At 37.2% G+C, this 19,497-nt stretch overlaps 1 protein-coding gene and 2 non-coding genes across 4 annotated transcripts in view; 1 reads left to right on the top strand and 2 right to left on the bottom strand.

Annotated features, from left to right (window-relative positions):
• The window catches only part of RAB3GAP1 (RAB3 GTPase activating protein catalytic subunit 1), a 78,562-nt gene that overhangs the window by 13,844 nt on the left and 45,221 nt on the right, over positions 1 to 19,497 (bottom strand). For both annotated transcript variants that reach the window (XM_049773625.1, XM_049773626.1), the window contains exons 14-19: positions 18,227 to 18,316; positions 17,254 to 17,426; positions 15,127 to 15,181; positions 14,524 to 14,892; positions 7,962 to 8,099; positions 4,499 to 4,726 (exon numbers count right to left, since the gene is read on the bottom strand). In XM_049773625.1, the coding sequence (XP_049629582.1) occupies positions 4,499 to 4,726; positions 7,962 to 8,099; positions 14,524 to 14,892; positions 15,127 to 15,181; positions 17,254 to 17,426; positions 18,227 to 18,316 (1,053 nt within the window). The remainder of the gene's footprint in view (positions 1 to 4,498; positions 4,727 to 7,961; positions 8,100 to 14,523; positions 14,893 to 15,126; positions 15,182 to 17,253; positions 17,427 to 18,226; positions 18,317 to 19,497) is intronic.
• On the bottom strand, positions 9,040 to 9,146 carry LOC126010689 (U6 spliceosomal RNA). The gene has a single exon (XR_007496704.1). It is a non-coding gene; the product is annotated as a U6 spliceosomal RNA (small nuclear RNA).
• On the top strand, positions 12,172 to 12,300 carry LOC126010173 (small nucleolar RNA SNORA51). The gene has a single exon (XR_007496303.1). It is a non-coding gene; the product is annotated as a small nucleolar RNA SNORA51 (small nucleolar RNA).

The following is a 19,497-nucleotide window of genomic DNA, read 5'->3' as shown; positions in this document are numbered from 1 at the left end:
GCCTGATTTCATCCTGTGTGAGGCTCATCTACGGACAGCTCGCCTTCCCTGGAGCCTTCCCTAGAGGTGACCCAGAAAAGGGAAGCCACTGAACTCTGCTGGAACTCAGATGCCAGCACTCCTATCTGCCTGTCTTCTGTGCTGTGCTCCATTTTCGGCCTGATTTCATCCTGTGTGTGGCTCACCTGAGGATGGCTCACCTTCCCTGGAGGTGAGTTTACAAGCCCAGAAAGGGTGGAGCCAGAGGAGCACAGCCCGCACGGCCTTGCATGTCATTTAGCCAATTAATACAACCATAACACGAAAAAAAAAACCACAATATAAGTGTGACAATGGGGAAACAATGCAGGCCAGCGCCAGACATAGAGAATGACAATGGCAACTCTGATGACTTGAACATGACCAACCAACTAGTCAGTCTCTCAGATAAGGAGTTTAGAGTCGCAATATGGAAGATGTTCAAAGAACTCAAAGAAAGTATAGAAGAGAACACTAATAAGAATCAAGAGAATATGAAAATAGAAATCAGAAAACTCCAAACTGAAATTTCAGGTCAAACAACAGGTCAGAAAAACTCAGTAGATGAATTGAAGAAAATTGAGCTTTCCCATGGGTTAACAGCAGCTGAGGATAGAATTAGTACACTGGAAGATGAGATGAATAACAATTCCATACAGTAGAAGAAATTGGAAAAAAGCCTTAAAGCAAATGATCAAACAATGGAAAAATTACTCAAAGAATGGGAACAGATGGAAATAGAAGTCTATGATAAGCTCAACAGAAACAACTTAAGAATCATTGGAGACCTAGAGACCCAGGAAGAATCAACGGTCAAGAACATCATTAAAGAGAAACTTCCAGAGCTAATGAATATATGCGATCAAATCCTGCATGCCCAAAGAATATCAACTAAAAGAGACCCCAGAAAAAACACCCCAAGACACATCCTAGTCACAATGACAAATCCCACAGATAGAGACAGAATTCTGAAAGCAGCAAGATCGAAAAGAGAAATTACATTCAAGGGAACATCCTTTAGATTTACTGCAGAACTGTCACAGGAAACACTCAAGGCCAGAAGGCAGTGGTGGGACATAGTGACAAAACTCAATGAAATAAATGCTTCGCCTAGAATACTGCACCCAGCAAAACTCATTTTCAGGTTTGAAGGAACAATAACATGGTTTCACAGACAAACAACAGCTCAGAAACTTTACAGACTCAAAACCATTCTTTTTCTTTCTTTTTTTTTGGTTTTTGGGCCACACCCACGGTGCTCAGGAGTTACTCCTCACTGTCTGCTCAGAAATAGCTCCTGGCAGGCATGGGGAACCATATGGGCACCGGGAATTGAACCAACCACCTTTGGTCCTGGATCGGCTGCTTGCAAGGCAAACGCCACTGTGCTATCTCTCCAGGCCCTCAAAACCAATACCATGCTGTTTTGATAACTAATGCTTTGTAGTAACCCTAACCCCAACCCTAACTCCAACCCCAACCCTAACCCTAACCCCAACCCTAACCCCAACCCCAACCCCAAATATACAAAGAAAACTATAAAACTCTGCTCCAAGAAATAAGAGAGGACACGCGGAAATGGAAGCACATACCCTGCTCATGGATTGGCAGGATTAACATCATTAAAATGGCAATACTCCCCAAAGCATTGTACAGATTTAATAAGATCCCTTTAAAGATACCCTGACATTCTTCAAAGAAGTGGATCAGGCACTTTTGAAATTCGTTTGGAACAATAAACACCCTAGAATAGCTAAAGCAATCATTGGGAAAAAGAATATGGGAGGAATTACTTTCCCCAACTTTAAACTGTACTACAAAGCAGTAGTTATCAAAACAGCATGGTACTGGAATAAAGACAGGCCCTCAGATCAGTGGAATAGGCTTGAATACTCAGAGAATGTTCTGCAGACATACAATCACCTAATTTTTGATAAAGGAGCAAGAAATCCTAAATGGAGCAAAGAAAGCCTCTTCAACAAGTGGTGTTAGCATAACTGGCTAGCCACTTGCAAAAAATTGAACTTAGACCCCCAGCTAATATCATGTACGAAGGTTAAATTCAAATGGATGAAAGACCTCGATATCAGACCCGAAACCATAAGATATATAGGTAAAAAAAAAAAAAAAAAAACCCCATAAGATATATAGGTAAAACACTCCAGGACATTGAGACTAAAGACATCTTCAGGGAGGAAACTGCACTCTCCAAGCAAGTGAAAGCAGACATTAACAGAATGGAATATATTAAACTGAGAAGCTTCTGTACCTCAAAAGAAATAGCGCCCAGGATACAAGAGCCCCCCCACTGAGTGGGAGAAACTATTCACCCAATACCCATCAGACAAGGGGCTAATCTCCAAAATATACAAGGCACTGACAGAAATTTACAAGAGTAAAACATCTAATCCCATCAAAAAATGGGGAGAAGAAATGGATAGACACTTTGACAAAGAAGAAATACAAATGGCCAAAAGACACATGAAAAAATGCTCCACATCACTAATCATCAGGGAGATGCAAATCAATACAACTATGAGGTACCACCTCATACCCCAGAGATTGGCACACATCACAAAGAATGAGAACAAGCAGTGTTGGCAGGGATGTGAAGAGAAAGGAACTCTTATCCACTGCTGGTGGGAATGCTGTCTAGTTCAACCTTTATGGAAAGCGATATGGAGATTCCTCCAGAAACTGGAAATCAAGCTCCCATACGACCCAGCTATACCACTCCTAGGAATATACCCTAGGAACACAAAAATACAATACAAAAATCCCTTCCTTACACCTATATTCATTGCAGCACTATTTACCATAGCAAGACTCTGGAAACAGCCAAGATACCCTTCAACAGATGAATGGCTAAAGAAACTGTGGTACATATACACAATGAAATATTATGCAGCTGTCAGGAAAGATGAAGTCATGAAATTTTCCTATACATGCATGTACATGGAACCTATTATGCTAAGTGAAATAAGTCAGAGAGAGAGAGAAAGATGCAGAATGGCCTCACTCATCTATGGGTTTTAAGAAAAATGAAAGACATTCTTGCAATAATAACTTTCAGACACAAAAGAGAAAAGAGCTGGAAGTTACAGCACCTCATGAAGCTCACCACAAACAGGGATGAGTTTAGTTAGAGAAATAACTAAGTTTCAAACTATCCTAATAATGAGAATGTACAAGGGAAATAGAAAGCCTGTCTAGAGTACAGGCGGGGGTTGGGTGGGGAGGAGGGAGATTTGGGACATTGGTGATGGGAATGTTGCATTGGTGATGGGTGTTCTTTACATGAGTGAAACCCAAACACAATCATGTATGTAATAAAGTTGTTTAAATAAAAAAAATTTTTAAAAATGGCAGAATGCAAAATTCTCTCAGCTGTTTACTGAGCTAACTGGTTTCATAGGCCCCTTACCTCACTGTCTTCCCAGCACACATTTGAGACTTATTCTTAAGGGAATGTGATGATAATTCCTGGCTGGGTCTTCTGAGATTCTATTACTAAGAGTGGTGAGTGCAGTTAGAGAAATGACTACATTAAACAACTATCATGACAATGGTAATGAGTGAGAGTAATAGAAGGCCTGTCTGGAATACAGACAGGAGGTTGGGGAGGAAGTAGATGGGGGGCATTGATGGTGGGAAGGTTGCACTGGTGAAGGAGGGGTTTCTTTTTTATAACTGAAACTCAACTACAAACACGTTTGTTATCATGGTGCTTAATTATTGAAAAATCAAAAAAAAAAACAGCTTATCTAATTATTTAGTCTATTTGTAATTCATTTTAAATCTTAAAATGTAAATAGCAGACCTAAAAAGATATATTAAAATTTCAATGTGTTTTTTTTTTTTTTTTTTTTTTTGGTTTTTGGGTCACACCCAGCGGTGCTCAGGGGTTACTCCTGGCTGTCTGCTCAGAAATAGCTCCTAGCAGGCACGGAGGACCATATGGGACACCGGGATTTGAACCAACCACCTTTGGTCCTGGATCGGCTGCTTGCAAGGCAAATGCAGCTGTGCTATCTCTCCGGGCCCAAAATTTCAATGTTTTTAAGGCCAGAGTGATAGCACTGCCTCGCACAAAGCAGACCTGGATTCGATCCCAGCATCACATATGATTCCCCAGACCTGCCATGAGTAATTTCTGAGTGCAGAGCCAGGAGTAAACCCTACGCACCACTGGGTGTGGCCCCAAAACAGAAGCAATTTTATGCTTTTCTTTTCAAGTATGTTCAAAATTTTCATGTCTAGGTTAGTTAAAAAATTATAGTAGACAGGGCTAAAGGGAAAATACAGTGGCTAGACCAGTTTGCCTTGTACATTGTCAACCAGATTTCAATTACCAGCATTCCACATAGTCCCCTGAGGTCACCAGGAGTGGCTAAGCACTAAAGGGTGTGACACTAAAACAAAAATAATAGAATTAGAACAAAAACTGGTATTTTAGTATTAGATACTACAATTCAGTTACCTTTTCTGCTTCCCGTGTATCATCGAAGAGTCTTCTTTGCCTTCTAGCAGGAATTGGCTTAGCTGTTTCCCATGCTTCTACCCACATATTGCTTGGAATCTTCATTCTGGCACTTAGTTCTCCTTTCACAACTGTGTTGCCCTTTTCATCAACCACTTCCTCTTCAATATAATCCCGGGGTGAGTACCATCTCACAAAATCTTCCAAGGAACAGCCTGGATTAGCTGCCTAAGTATAACAAAAATCAATCTAAAATCAGCAATTATTGACAAACACATGTATAAAATCATACATTTTCTTTACAAAATCTAAGCAATGATATGGGGTAGGGTATAGCCTTTATGACAAATTTTGCACAAAGGTGCAAAAAGTGGGGGATATTTTTTGCTTGCTGTTTCATAGAAGAAAAAAATTTTTTTTTATTTTTGGGAGGGGGGTTGGGTCACATCCAGTGACGCTCAGGGGTTACTACTGGTTATGCGCTCAGAAATCGCTCCTGGCTTGGGACATCGGGGGATCGAACCCCGGATAGAATCGATATCTGTCCTAAGTCAGTGTGTGCAGGGTGCCCTACCACTTGCACCACCACTCTGGCCCCGAACATTTTTATATGATGAATTTTAGAATAAAAACTTGATGGAAGATAAAATTTTCCTAAACAAGTTATAAGCTATTACATATTTCAAATTAAAGTATAATAACAATCCAATATTTAGAAAAGTATCAAGCCAAGTAAACTAAAATATGCAACTTGACCAGAATAATAATATAGTGATGTAAAGCTCTACTCTTTTTTTACTGCAAGAAATCAATACTGGTACTGCAATAAATATCAGCTAACCTCAAATTTTTTCTATCCAGCCATCATTAATGTGCTTATGAAACAAATAACCATCAGATGAATTTTTTTGAGTGTGCTGTTAAGAAATTGGAACACATACAATTGACTTTCAGGATTCTAAAACCATACCAATTTAAATTTTACTTAGTGGGTAATTCTTTTTTTTTTTTTTTTTGGTTTTTGGGCCACACCCGGCGGTGCTCAGGGGTTACTCCTGGCTATCTGCTCAGAAATAGCTCCTGGCAGGCACGGGGACCATATGGGACACCGGGATTCGAACCAACCACCTTTGGTCCTGGATCGGCTGCTTGCAAGGCAAACGCTGCTGTGCTATCTCTCCGGGCCCACTTAGTGGGTAATTCTATAGAACAATTATTTTGTACACCAAATTCTTTAAGTTCATTTCCTCCTGTATGTGCATCTGTAAGCACACTGGAGCAGGACAAGAACAGATGAGAATGAAGGCTGATGGGGTCAGATGAACATCAATTGTTGAGGACACCAGTGCTTCCTACTGTGCCCACATAGCCTAATCCAATGCTTTTCCTATCTCTCTGATTTAGCATATGATCTGAAGTTAAAGTGGTTCTTCTTTATTTACTGTACCAACTATGTATTTTAAAACAACATATCTCCGTCTCCTAGACAGACATTTGAATACTGCTCTTCAGAGAAGATTTATCAAAGGATTTTTTCCTTTTAGTTTAAAGACAGGGAAAATAATCTGGGAATGAAAAAGCTTCCTTTTGTTTTTAACTCAATTCTAATAACAGGGAAGATGGAAGTAGTTTAGGGTTTTCCTGGGTTGTTTACATAGCAAAACAGTAGGACTGACATGGGAACCATCATGGGCAGCAGACTATAGGGGAAAGTGTAGACCTTGCAAATGAAGGGAGAGGAACTGGAATCCAAGCTCCCTGAATCTGAGGAGTGGGGGGTAAAATTCACCAGGAGAGGAAGGAGGTTTAGGAGAATAAAGGTTGAAAAGGGCACTTGCCTTGCACATGGCCAAATCAGATTCAATACCCAGCATCCCAAATGGTGCCCTGAGAAATGCCAGGACAGATTCCTAAGTACAAAGCCAGGAGTAACCTCTAAGCATCAGTGGGTGTGCTCCCAAAACAAAAAACAAAGAAAAAAAAAAACAGTTTATTAAAAGAATACACTGTTATAATTAATTAATAAAACTGAGGACTGTAAAGACTTGCAAAGCATGGTCTTGGAAAATCTTTAATTGTGGATCTCTTGGCTGCTTAAGCAGGAACTTTCTGCTTTCTATAGATTAATTCTGGGAGATGAGTAAGCAAGAGACTTGTAGCTAATTCCGGGAAGTGAGTTGTATATAAAATGTTCTGAACAAATCATGAGAAAAGAATAAAGAAACCAATCCTAGGAAGGGAGTGACTAGGCCAATTCTAGGAATTTAAGCAGCAGAACTGAGCGACAATGGGGCACTTAGAGAATCTCCTGAGCCCAATTATCTTGGTAAGGACAGCACAGCTGACTATTCTACCGGGGTCTCTGACTATCAGTATTTTAGATATAGAAATTTAGCTAATCATGTTTTTGTGTTTGTTTTTTGTTTTGGAGCCTATCTAGCAATACTCAGGGATTACTCCTGGCTCTGCCCTTGGGAATCATTGAACTTTTTCAGGAGATTTATGCTAAACCACTTTAGAAGACAACTGAGAAAAGTATCAACAAGGGCCTACACACTTGAGCTTTTGCTCTGTTCTACTTTAATTTAATTTAATTAATTAATTCTTGTTTGGTTTTGGGTCACACCTATTGGTGCTCAGGGGATACTCCTGGCTCTGCATTCGAGTATTACTCTTGGCAGGCTTAGTGGGCCATATGGATTGCTGGGGATTGAACCAGGATTGGCTGCATGCAAAGTAAGCACCATACCTGCTGTATCCCTCTGTTCTGTTTTTAATACTGATAAAGTTACCTCTGAATTTACATGAGTCATTAAAAAAAAAAGTCCTGACTTCATTCCTGTATTAATAAGTCAAATGTTACCATTCTCTAGACACAAGCCTATATGAAAATCTACAATATTCTCCTATTGGCAGCAATTATCTATTCATTCTGAATGCCACTGCCTCAGAGAAATCAGAACATAATCAGTAGAGTAAATCATGTTTCTGACCTTGCATTGATGAGAACTCAAAATACAATTCTGATTTGTTTGCCTCAATCTCAGTATTCAGTAGCCGAAGATAAATACTGAATTTCTTACTTACTAACCATAGCCCAAGTCACAAAGTCACTCAAAGACTTGTTGAAACAATCTATGCTAAATCCTGAAGATTTCCTGAAAGCCTTGCAGTAAATATTTTAATTTATTAAGCACACCAAGAAAGAATCCCAACGAAGAAATCCCAAGGAAGAAACATTAAAGTGCACAACTCTCAAAGATTGTTTTTTTGTTTTTTGTCTTTAAACTTATTTTTGACTACCACCTTTAAAGAATGGAGGTAGGATATTGTAAGGACTAATAAAAATCAGCATTTTTAATACAAAGACATTCAGCATTTACACAACTTTACAAAGTGGTTTTCACAGCTTCATCCCAGAATAGATTAAAATAGATCCCAAAGCTTTGACACTCTGACCCACCTTGAAAGACTCCATGTCTGAGAGCAGACAGGCACTCTGCATGCGAGCTCGGAGGTGAGCCCCTTCTGCTGATGTACCTAATTTAGCCAGAACCTCTGACTGCTCTTCTAGCAGATCTTCTGTCATAGGTGCTGGTTCCTGTGGAGCACAAAAGGACAAAGCCCAGAAATAGCTTTTTTTAGACAAAGCAAAACTATAAAACAGAATAAAGACAGCAATTATTTCAACCCCAACAGTCACAAGGTATGTTTTTGAAGTATTCACAACCTATATAAAAAGGTAACAAATGAAGAAGACATGACTCTCAGCATCCCTGCGCCCCAGTAGGTACAATTAGGATTTCCTCGATCAAGACTGATAACAAAATACAGAGGAATTTGGGGGCACTTAGACATTTTCCTTCCTACTAATAAGAACTAAAGTCCTAATAATATATATGCATGGATATCTATGTTATATACGTTGTTTTATATATTTTCATATATATGTAATATGTAATATAAATATAAATATATATATATATAAAGTATTATATATAAAACCCAGCAATGCTCAGGGGTAACTCCTGGATCTGCACTCAGGAATTACTCCTGGTTGTGCATGGGGTACCATATGGGATGCCAGGGATCAAACCTGTGATAAGTCATGTGCATAAATAATACTGATATTTTATGGGTAATATATAATGATATAATATGTAATACTGATAAATCAGAATAATACTGATATATATATATAAATAAGGACATGCAAACTTGAATTCCAATAAAAAGCCTCCAAATAAATTTTACTTTGGGAGATTTATTTTGCACTTATGTTAAAAATACTCTACCAATTTCTCTAAGCAGTTGACTTTTTTTTTTGTCTTGGAAATAAAAGACACTAATTATTTTCCAAAGTTTTTTTTTTTAAGTTTTCATTTTTAATTGAAATGACTGGAAATAACATACATTTTCATGACACCCATACTACAGTGTTTGGAGTCACAGTAAGATACACAGAATTACATCCGTAATTATGATAAAGACCAACATTTCAGGCAGTAATTTTTGTTACATGGCAAACAAAATCAAGAAAGAAAAATATGGAACACGTCACGAATTTGCATGTCATCCTTGTGCAGGGGTCATGTTAATCTGCTCTGTATCGTTCCACTTTCAGTTTATGTGCTGCTGAAGCAAGCACTCCAAAGTTTATTTTTATTTATATCTTTCTGGTGATGCTTGGGGTTTAGGCCATACCTGGCAGTGCTAAGAACTTAAATTGGGATCTGCTGCCTGAAACCAAGTGCCTTCCATCCTGTATCCTTAAAGCCCTGGTAATCCCAAAGTTTAAAGCTGCTAAAGCTAATCAAAGGAAGATATAACTAGAGAATCATAAAGACAAATGATTTTTCATAGCAGAAAACATTTCAAAACTATTTGGAGGGGCTAAAAGTAATAGTCTGATAATTGATTCTACTACATTTTATACTTGAAATAAGATCTTAACCCCACGTAACATTGCATGCCTGTTAAAACCAGCAAAACAAAAGTTTTCCCCTAGATATTTGGAAAAGACATAGCAGAGATATTTAAAGCAACTTGTCAGTAAATAGATTTTCATTAGACTGGAAGAGCTGACTCTAAATCCCATGTATTATAGATGCCCGGCTGAATCTGAGCCCCATCTACTTGGTCCTGCAGCAATTCTCCATCTAATAATAAACACAAAACCTAAACCAGACACTTTGATTGCTGAAGAGAATATAAATGATCTTGTCCAGACAACACTTTGGCTATAATTCATGGCAAGCATTTATGACCAGAGCCTTATATCCAAGTAATTCCAAATATTCCACAAATATCATTGTAGATTATTTCAAACAAGACTGGAAAGAATGTTTCATAGTAGGAAAACGGTCTCATCTAGGGCAAATGGGAGGGAACTACTGTAATAATAATAATTACCTTTTTGCTTATGGATTTGAGTTTTTGCTTCCTTTAAAAAGTATCTAGTTTCCTTTTCTTTTTTTGTTTGTTTGTATGTTTTTGGGCAACACCTGGTGATGCTCAGGGGTTGCTCCTGGCTCTACACTCAGAAATGATTCCGGGCTCTAAAAGCAATGTGCCTGTTTTGCAATCTCAACTCCATAACCTTAGGTAAAGTTTTCTGTAACTCAGTGATGAGAGAAAAATCCTAGCATGTGCTCAACAAGTGTTACCAATTCAAGACAAAATACATAGATTACATTGAAAGCGCCATACTCTACTTTCTCTGGACATCAACATACTTTAGTTACTAAGTTTAATGCTATATAAATTTCTAATGAAACAGAGCAGAGGGCTTTATACTTTTTTACTAAGAAGTCCTGAAATCATAGGAAGGAAAGAAAGAAAATCAAGATGTTTAAATAAAATATTAATTAAAAAAAAGAAAAATGTCTGCCACAAAGACAGGAATAGGGGACTTACAGAGAAGGATAATAAGGAAAATGGGGTCATAGGTAGAGGGAAATGTACACTGGTGAAGGGTATTGGACACTGTATGACTGAAACTCAATCAAGAACAACTTTATAATGCTGTCTCTCACAGTGATTCAATTAAAGAATTAATTTTTTAGAAAAAATACTAAAGCAAAATAATGTAGCATTAAGCAGTTAAAAAAGACTGTGATCTCATAAAGTACACTTTGCAAAGAAAGAAAATTAAGCATGCACAATAAAATTCAAAATCTATGTTGAAATTCATCAAACTGAAGGAAACTGGTAATTCAACAAATTCATACCAATTAAAAGAGATTTTCATGTATAATGTATTTATGAAAAACATCCCACTGCAGAGTATGAAATATCACAAAATTTTTAAGGTTTAGAAAGTACAGAAAAGCACTCCATGACATTGAGACTAAAGGTATCTTTAAAGAGGGAACAATACTCTCCAAACAAGTGAAAGCAGAAATAAATAGATGGGACTATATTAAGCTGAGAAGCTTCTGCACCTCAAAGGAAATAGTGCCCAGAATACAAGAGCCACCCACTGAGTGGGAGAAACTATTCACCCAATACCTATCAGATAAGGGGTTAATCTACAAAATATACAAGGCACTGACAGAACTTTACAAGAAAAGAACACCTAATCCCATCAAAAAATGGGGAAAAGAAATGAACAGACACTTTGACAAAAAAGAAATACAAATGGCTAAAAGGCACACAAAAAAATGCTCCACATCACTAATCATCAGGGAGGTGCAAATCAAAACAACTATGAGGTACCACCTCATGCCACAGAGATTGGCACACATCAGGAAAAATGATAACAAGCAGTGCTGGCGGGGATGTGGAGAGAAAAGAACTCTTATTCACTGCTGGTGGGAATGCCGTCTGGTCCCACCTTTGTGGAAAGTGATATGGAGATTTCTCCAAAAGCTGAAAGTTGAGCTCCCATACGATCCAGCTATACCACTCCTAGGGATATATCCTAGGAACATAAAAATACAATACAAAAATCCCTTTCTCACACCTATATTCATTGCAGCATTGTTTACAATAGCCAGACTCTGGAAACAGCCTAGATGCCCCTCAATAGATGAATGGTTAAAGAAACTATGGTACATATACACAATGGAATATTATGCAGCCATCAGAAGAGATGAAGTCATGAAATTTTCCTATATATGGATGTACATGGAATCTATTATGCTGAGTGAAATAAGTCAGAGGGAGAGAGATAAACACAGAATGATCTCCCTCATATATAGGTTTTGAGAAAAATGAAAAACATTTGTGTAATGATTCTCAGAGACAAAATAGAGGTGGACTGGAGAGTCTAGCTCCTGACATGAAGCTCACACAACAGGGATCATTTAGTGCAGTCACAGAAATAATTACACTGAGAACTATCATAACAAAATGTGACTGAATAAAGGAAGTAGAAAGCCTGTCTAGAGTACAGGCCGGTGTGGGTGGGGAGGAAGGACACTTGGGATACTGGTCATGGGAATGTTGCACTGGTGAAGGATATATAATATTTATATATATTTATATATATATAAAATTAAAGAATTTAAAAAAAATTAACTTAAAAAAAAGACAGGTTTTGGACACTGCATGACTGAAACTCCATCCTGAGCAGCTTTGTAACTTTGTAACTTTGCACCTCACAGTGATTCCATAAATAAAAATATATTTTAAATTAAAAAAAATCAAAAACGTCAAAAAAAAAAAAAAAAGGCCTCCCAATTCTTACCACAGGCTGTGCTCTTTACACTGTATAGAAAGAGGAGGTACAGTAAATGCACCCCATATACACTTCAACCCAGCCCCTTTGCCTGGTCTGTATTGGGAATTGGGGGACAAAAAAAAAGTACAGAAAAGCAGTACAATAAATCTTCAGAGGAATAAAATTTGAGCTTTCAGGCAGGGGATGTGGCTTATAATTTGAAAGCATTTAGAAAAACATTTCAGACATGAGAAAGGCTTTGAAATAAATCTAATAGAACATCAAAATACAAAACTATTAATATATGTGGAACTGATAAACTGATTCTCAATTTACACAAAAAGTAAAATATAGTCCCAACAATCCAGATCATCTTCAAGAATAAAATCAGAAGACTAGTACAAGATAGACGAATAAAGCTATAATAGCATATTATTAGTACAAGGACAAACTAATGGAACAAGATTAACAGACCAATATAAATATAGTTACATGATTTCTTTTTGGTTTTTGGGCCACACCCAGCTGCACTCAGGGTTTACTCCTGGTTCTGCACTAAGAAATCGCCTCTGGCAGGCTGAGGGGACCAGATGGGATGCCGGGAATGAACCTGGGTCCATCCTATGTTGGCCACGTGCAAGGCAAATGCTCTACCGCTGTGTTATCACTCTGGCCCCAGTTACATGATTTCTTTTTTTTTTTTTTTTTTTGGTTTTTCGGGCCACACCCCTTTGATGCTCAGGGGTTACTCCCGGCTAAGCGCTCAGAAATTGCCCCTGGCTTTGGGGGGACCATATGGGACACCGGGGGATCGAATCTTGGTTCTTCGTTGGCTAGCACTTGCAAGGCAGACACCTTACCTCTAGCACCACCTCGCTGGCCCCTCAACTTTATATTCATAAAGATTAAAAAAAAAAAGAATCTCAACTTCTTTCTCATGCAAACATGGCACAGTACTGTACAACAGTTAAAAACAACAATAATTTATAGAACTATATCATATGCATACACACATATGTTAATGCATAGAAATTATAACCCTTACAGAGTAATATTACAATATAAAAATATTTATATTACAGCAGTAAGGCACTTTGACTGATATGCAGCCAACCTGGGTTTGATCCCCCGGCATGAAATGTAGTCCCTGAGCACCACCAGAAATAATTCCTGTGTGCAGAGCCAAGAAGAACACATTAATATTAAGAACACATTAATATTGCCAGGTACAGTCAAATAAGTTATAGAGATTGCATCTAGGAATAAGAGTTCAATTAGTGAGTGGTAACTTTTACTTTTTTTGGATTTGATCTATCACAATAAACACTCTCAGACATTACTCATACGAAAACAATCCAATCAAACTAATATTCCTGAATCATTGTTGTTCTATTCCTTACTAGTAAAAATGGACTCTAACCTACAATTTTTTTTGTTTTGTTTTGGTTTGATTTTTGGGTCACACCCAGCAGTGCTCAGGGGCTACTCCTGGCTCTACGCTCAGAAATCATTCCTGGCAGGCTCAGGGAACCATATGGGATGCCAGGATTCGAACATCTGTCCTTCTGCATGCAAGGCAAACGCCCTACCTCCAAGCTATCTCTCTGGCCAGAGGGACGATTTTGAAAAATACAATTTTCAAAAAATAACAATATTATTATGAATTTTAAAAGAACTTACTTTTGTTCTTTCCCCTCCATAGTTTGAATTTTTTTAAAAATACACAACTATTCACCACGCAGTTTATTTCATTTTACTCAATTTCTTTGAGGGGTTTTGGTAAGACCTAGATAGTTCAGTGGCTATCCAAGGCTCTCTGCTCGGGGGATATGTAGTTCTAGCAACTCAAATTAGGGTAGGTAAAACGCAAGATAAGTGTCTGGCCCCATACCATTCAATTTCTTATTTAAAAAGAAGGCTAATATTATCAATTTAAACAAAACATTTTTTATCTTCAGAAATAGTGACCCTAGGGCCCGGAGAGATAGCACAGCGGTGTTTGCTTTGCAAGCAGCCGATCCAGGACCAAAGGTGATTGGTTCGAATCCCGGTGTCCCATATGGACCCCGTGCCTGCCAGGAGCTATTTCTGAGCAGAGAGCCAGGAGTAACCCCTGAGCACTGCCGGGTGTGGCCCAAAAACCAAAAAAAAAAAAAAGAAATAGTGATCCTAAATTAACCACCAATATTTTAGATTTCAAATCTGTAAGGAATTTGAAAGAATTCCCCATACAGTCATTACAGAAACTAATATAGTTTCTCAAAAAAAAAAAAAAAAAAAAGAATTCACACACAATGCAATTGTGTCCAATTGTACAATGAATTTTTTCAAATTAGAACTTAAAGACCAGACTGTGACCTACCTGGGTTATAGGAATGTACAGAGGTTCTCCATTATGTAGCAATGTGAGTTTCCCATGTTGACGAAGGCACCCTTCTGGCTTTAAGTTTGCCATCTCCTTAGGTCCTTTCTTGACACTCTCTTGTCCATTTCCCTTCAGATCTTCAGTATCACTTAGGCATTCAAAAAACTCTTCTTCACTGTCACTCCAAGAATCCCAAGACTTTCCCACTTCTCCCTTTTCTTTATCTGTGTCTTTTAGATTATCAAGCCTCATTTGATCTCCAGCTCTTCCAGCACCCCCTGAGTATGTTGGAAAAACATTATCTGAAGCATTTGCCTTTCTTCCATCATCACGGGTCCTCTTTCTTTCAATACAACAATTTAACATCTTTAAGAAAACATATAACATTTATATTTAGTTACAGTAAAATAAAAAATCTATTTATAATTTAAATATTTAACTTTAATACTTAGACCTTTCTTCAGACCTTATTATAAAAAGAGACTATAAATTAGTGAAAGCACAATAAGATGAGCCTATAAATTATTACATTTCATACTTTAGAATAAAATTGAATTAAATCAGTAGCCAATTTGAACACTGTCATTGGGAAATCTTTACCTGTAGTTTCTGATGCAGTAAACAACATCTTAGATCTGGGGGTCCACTTGCTAACCTACCAAAGGAAAAGGAAACAAGAGATTTTAATAAAATTGCTTTAGATGTGCCTATTTTTATACCATAAAGTCTAAGCCAGACCGCAGGGAAATAAAAAGAGAACTTTTTTATTTCATAATTACTTATAGCAATTTTGTAAAGCAGTGATAGCTCTCAAGTAAATAGAATATAAAGATAAAAGTTCTCTAAAATCAGGGGTCATGTAGATAGCATAAGAGGCTAGAGCATATGCTTTGTGTATGCAGGAAGATTGTGTCTGATCACTGGCATCACAGTTACCTAAATATCAAGCTACAAATAGCTCCTGAACACTTGGTAGGTATGGCCACAAAAAAAAAACAAACCAAAAAAGGAAATCTTTTACTCTACCATAGAAAATAGCACACATACAGCAGCATTTCTTTGTTTTCATTTCTTTTCCTTTTTTTTTTTTTTTTTTTTTGGGGGGGAGGGGGGACGGGGTTGTTTTTGGGCCATACCTGATGGTGCTCAGAAATTACTACTGGCAGGTGCTGGGGAGGGGGGGAACACAGTTGAAAATCAAAGCCGGGTCAGCTGTACAAGGCAAACACCTTCCCTATTGGCCTATCACTCTGACCCCTTTATTTTATTTATTTTTTTAAGTGAAACAAGTTTATTCAGGAAATAAAGGGAGGAAAGAAGAGAGGTAGACAAAGAGAGAACAGGAACAGGGTCTTTTCCAGAGTAGGAAAAACAGTACATACATTTGAATTTCACATCGTGAAAAACAGACTATACATCCTTTTTTTTTTTTTTTTTTTGGTTTTTTGGGCCACACCCGTTTGATGCTCAGAGGTTACTTCTGGCTAAGCACTCAGAAATTGCCCCTGGCTTGGGGGGACCATATGGGATGCCGGGGGATCAAACCACTGTCCTTCCTTGGCTAGCGCTTGCAAGGCAGATGCCTTACCTCTAGCGCCACCTCGCCGGCCCCTATACATCCATTTTTCAATTGTAAAGATGGACTTTCAACATAAAAAATTTAAGTTGCCCATCTCTATTTTATCAAGGGGAAGCTAGGATTTTCTTCAGTTCAAAACCAGTAGAGCTCTTGGTAAGCAAAGAAACTCACATTGAGTAGTATATAACTACATTCAGTAGTTATAGAGCAAACTGGTTATAAGGAGAAAATCCAGCTAAGCAGAGACTAAAATATAAAAGACTAATATACATTTTTCTTTGTTCTTTTTTTTTTTCTTTCTTTTGCAGTGCTGAAGATAAAACCCAGGGCCTCACACATGAAAGGTATTGCCCTACTACAGGGCCAAAGATTTGGTATTTAAAGTAAACCCATCTAACCAATCACTGTTCTGTTTTACTAATATACTGATGGAAGAATAGCAACATATACAATATGACATAAGGTGTATAATAACTAAGCTCTTCTACTTAAGTGAAATGTCAATATAAATTATGCCAAAATTTTCTATCACTCTTAGTATCTAAGGTTAAATAAATCTCTAAAGAGATTTTACCTATAACTACAAAAATAAACTATAAAAGATTATAAAATATACAGAAGTATAAAAAAATGAATAATTATATGCCTGGAAAAAACTATGAACAGCTAGCTATATTGTTTCCACTATTTTCCAATATCTATATTTGGATAGCTAAAAATTTGTAATACCAGGGGCAAGAGAGATTGTACAGAAGTTAAGGTGCTTGTCTTGCACATGACCCATACCAGTTTAAACCTAACACAGCAATATGGTGCCCTGAGCACTAGCAGGAGAAATCCCTGAGTTCAGAGCCAGGAGTAAATATTGATCACTCTTGGGTGTGGCCCAAATACTCTCTCATTCCTCATCTCAAATGCAATGCCATCATATATCTTTTAACCATTCCTTTAATTTGATCCTTAGGCTAGATTTCCTTTACCCTTCTTCCAAATATAGATTTCCTACAGAGAATACCTCTATACCTCCGAATTCACTATGTCCAGCTTACCTTCTTAGGTAAGCTTAGATTTCCTAAACAAGGTGAATTAATGACTCTAAACACTTAAAACAAAATCTCTGTCTATACACTGGACACTGAAATCATTACCCTGGAATCATAAAGTTGTTTTCCCATCTGAAACGCATTTCAAGAACAAATTCCTGCCAGAGGTGTGCCACTCCTTTCAATCCCCCATGGTAGAAGTTGATCATACAAAGGCACAAAGCCAACTTATATGTTAAACTGTCAGATGGTGCAGATTTGAATTGATTGTAGAGAGTCTAAATTTGACAAAATAGAGACAAAGCAAAATGTATTAACATATTTATATCTATAATCAGAAATGGTACAGAGATTTTAAAACTTAAACCCTGCCTACCAAAAGTAAGAAAGGTCTAATAAATTGCTGCCAAAATGCACTTTAACGTTCAATTTCAAAATTTTTAAAAGACTATAGAAAGGATAGAGTTTTGCAAGACTAAGCTTTTACTTTCTTTGTGGAATTTTTCCAAACGTTCCATGCTGCTTAATATTTTACTTCACTTTATACATGGTTGCTGCACTAAAGAATTTCCCATTCATAATAAATTCATAATAAAACTAATTTTGAAATACAGAGTATTTGTTGCAAAATTTAACAAGATTTCAATAAAAGTCTAAGATGAGGAAAAAATGTAAAATATATCTACACTTTTTTTTGGGGGGGGGGGGCCCACACCCGGCAGTACTCAGGGGTTACTCCTGGCTGTCTACTCAGAAATAGCTCCTGGCAGGCACGGGGGACCATATGGGACACCGGGATTCGAACCAACCACCTTAGGTCCTGGATTGGCTGCTTGCAAGGCAAACACCGCTGTGTTTCTCCAGGCCCATATCTACACTTTTAAAAACTGATTCCATAAAAGTATTTGCAATCCAAAATACATAAAACATGTCTAGACTCTTTAGTAGGCCATTATATGTGTATAAGGCAATGTTGTCTAAGGTGTTTCTAAATTCATAAGCATTTTACTATCAAACTAGATATATAGCAAGCTTCTATAAATTTAATACATCATAGATATTTTGCTTTTGAACTTACATAATCCTCGCCATCTGATGGAGGGTTACTGTTGTCTATGTAGGGTGTTCCATCTAATGGTTTCTCAGAAGCAGCATCAGGAAATAAGAACTTAGATGAAAAAAAGAATATCACATTTTAAAAAATAAATTTCCTATTTTGTCAAAGTTTTTTCCCTCACCACCCTCCCTCACCTATGTTGTTAAATTTTTTAACCCTAGTTTTTATGACTATAAAACTGTATCTGTGATTTTTTTTAACTTATGTAGACACCAGGTACCTTTATGCTTTTACCAATAAAATTCTGGGAATGTCCTTGTTTCTTTTTTCTTCAAAAATATCCAATACAGTGTTTCAATGACTAGCCAAATTCAGAACTCAAGCTTTTTTAAAAACCTGTTTCTGTGAGCCAAAAAGAATACAAAATCTCTTTTCTATTGTTTTAGGAGTTTTCTATGCCATTGGCTCGTTTTAAAAGTTTTATTATGAAAGTTTTATCATAAATAATCTATTATAAAATAAAATTTAATTATATGTATAATCATAAGACTCTGCAAGTGTTTATATATGAAATCTTTCTTTTCTTTTGGCCCACAGCCAGCAATTTTAAGGGCTTACACCTGGCTCTGCACTCAGAAATCACTCCTAGTAGGGTCCAGAATGATAGCACAGTGGTAGGGTGTTTGTCTTGCTCACTGCCAACCCAGGATGGACCCAGTTAGATCCTCAGCATCCCATAGGGCCCCCCCAAGCCTGACGGAGCGATTTCTGAGTGCAGAGACAGGAGTAATACCTGAGCACCAACAGTTGTTACCCTAACACCCCCCCCCCCAAAAAAAAAGAAAGAAATCACTCCTAGTAGTGCTCAGAAATGCAGAGATCAAACCTAGGTCAGGTCTTGAGCAAAGCAAGCATCCTACCTCCTGTGCTATCTCTCCAGCCCCTAAAAATACTGTTTCAGATAAATTATTTTACTAGAAACCACAAGAAAATGCATTTTAAACTTTAAATGACTGGTATCCTTTTTCTAAAATAACTGTGTGTATGTGTGGTCAAGCACTGGTTAAGAAAAATATGTGACAATCAAAAAAATAAAAAGAAAAAAAGAAAAAAGAAAAAAAAGAAAATATATGACATTCTAATCTTGTAACAGGAATAAAATCTGAGGAGTCTTCTCTATAGAAATTTATTTTAAGTCCTTTTATCACTGTTCCACGTTTTTTTTAAGTGTATGGTATTACTAACTTATAATTCCTCTTCATTTTATTCTTTTTATTTTGTTATAAAACATA

Source organism: Suncus etruscus, chromosome 5, assembly GCF_024139225.1.
Source record: "Suncus etruscus isolate mSunEtr1 chromosome 5, mSunEtr1.pri.cur, whole genome shotgun sequence".
Classification (NCBI taxonomy): domain Eukaryota; kingdom Metazoa; phylum Chordata; class Mammalia; order Eulipotyphla; family Soricidae; genus Suncus; species Suncus etruscus.
The sequence above is the reverse complement of the archived record's forward strand: the minus strand, read 5'-3'. Positions and strand labels throughout refer to the sequence as shown.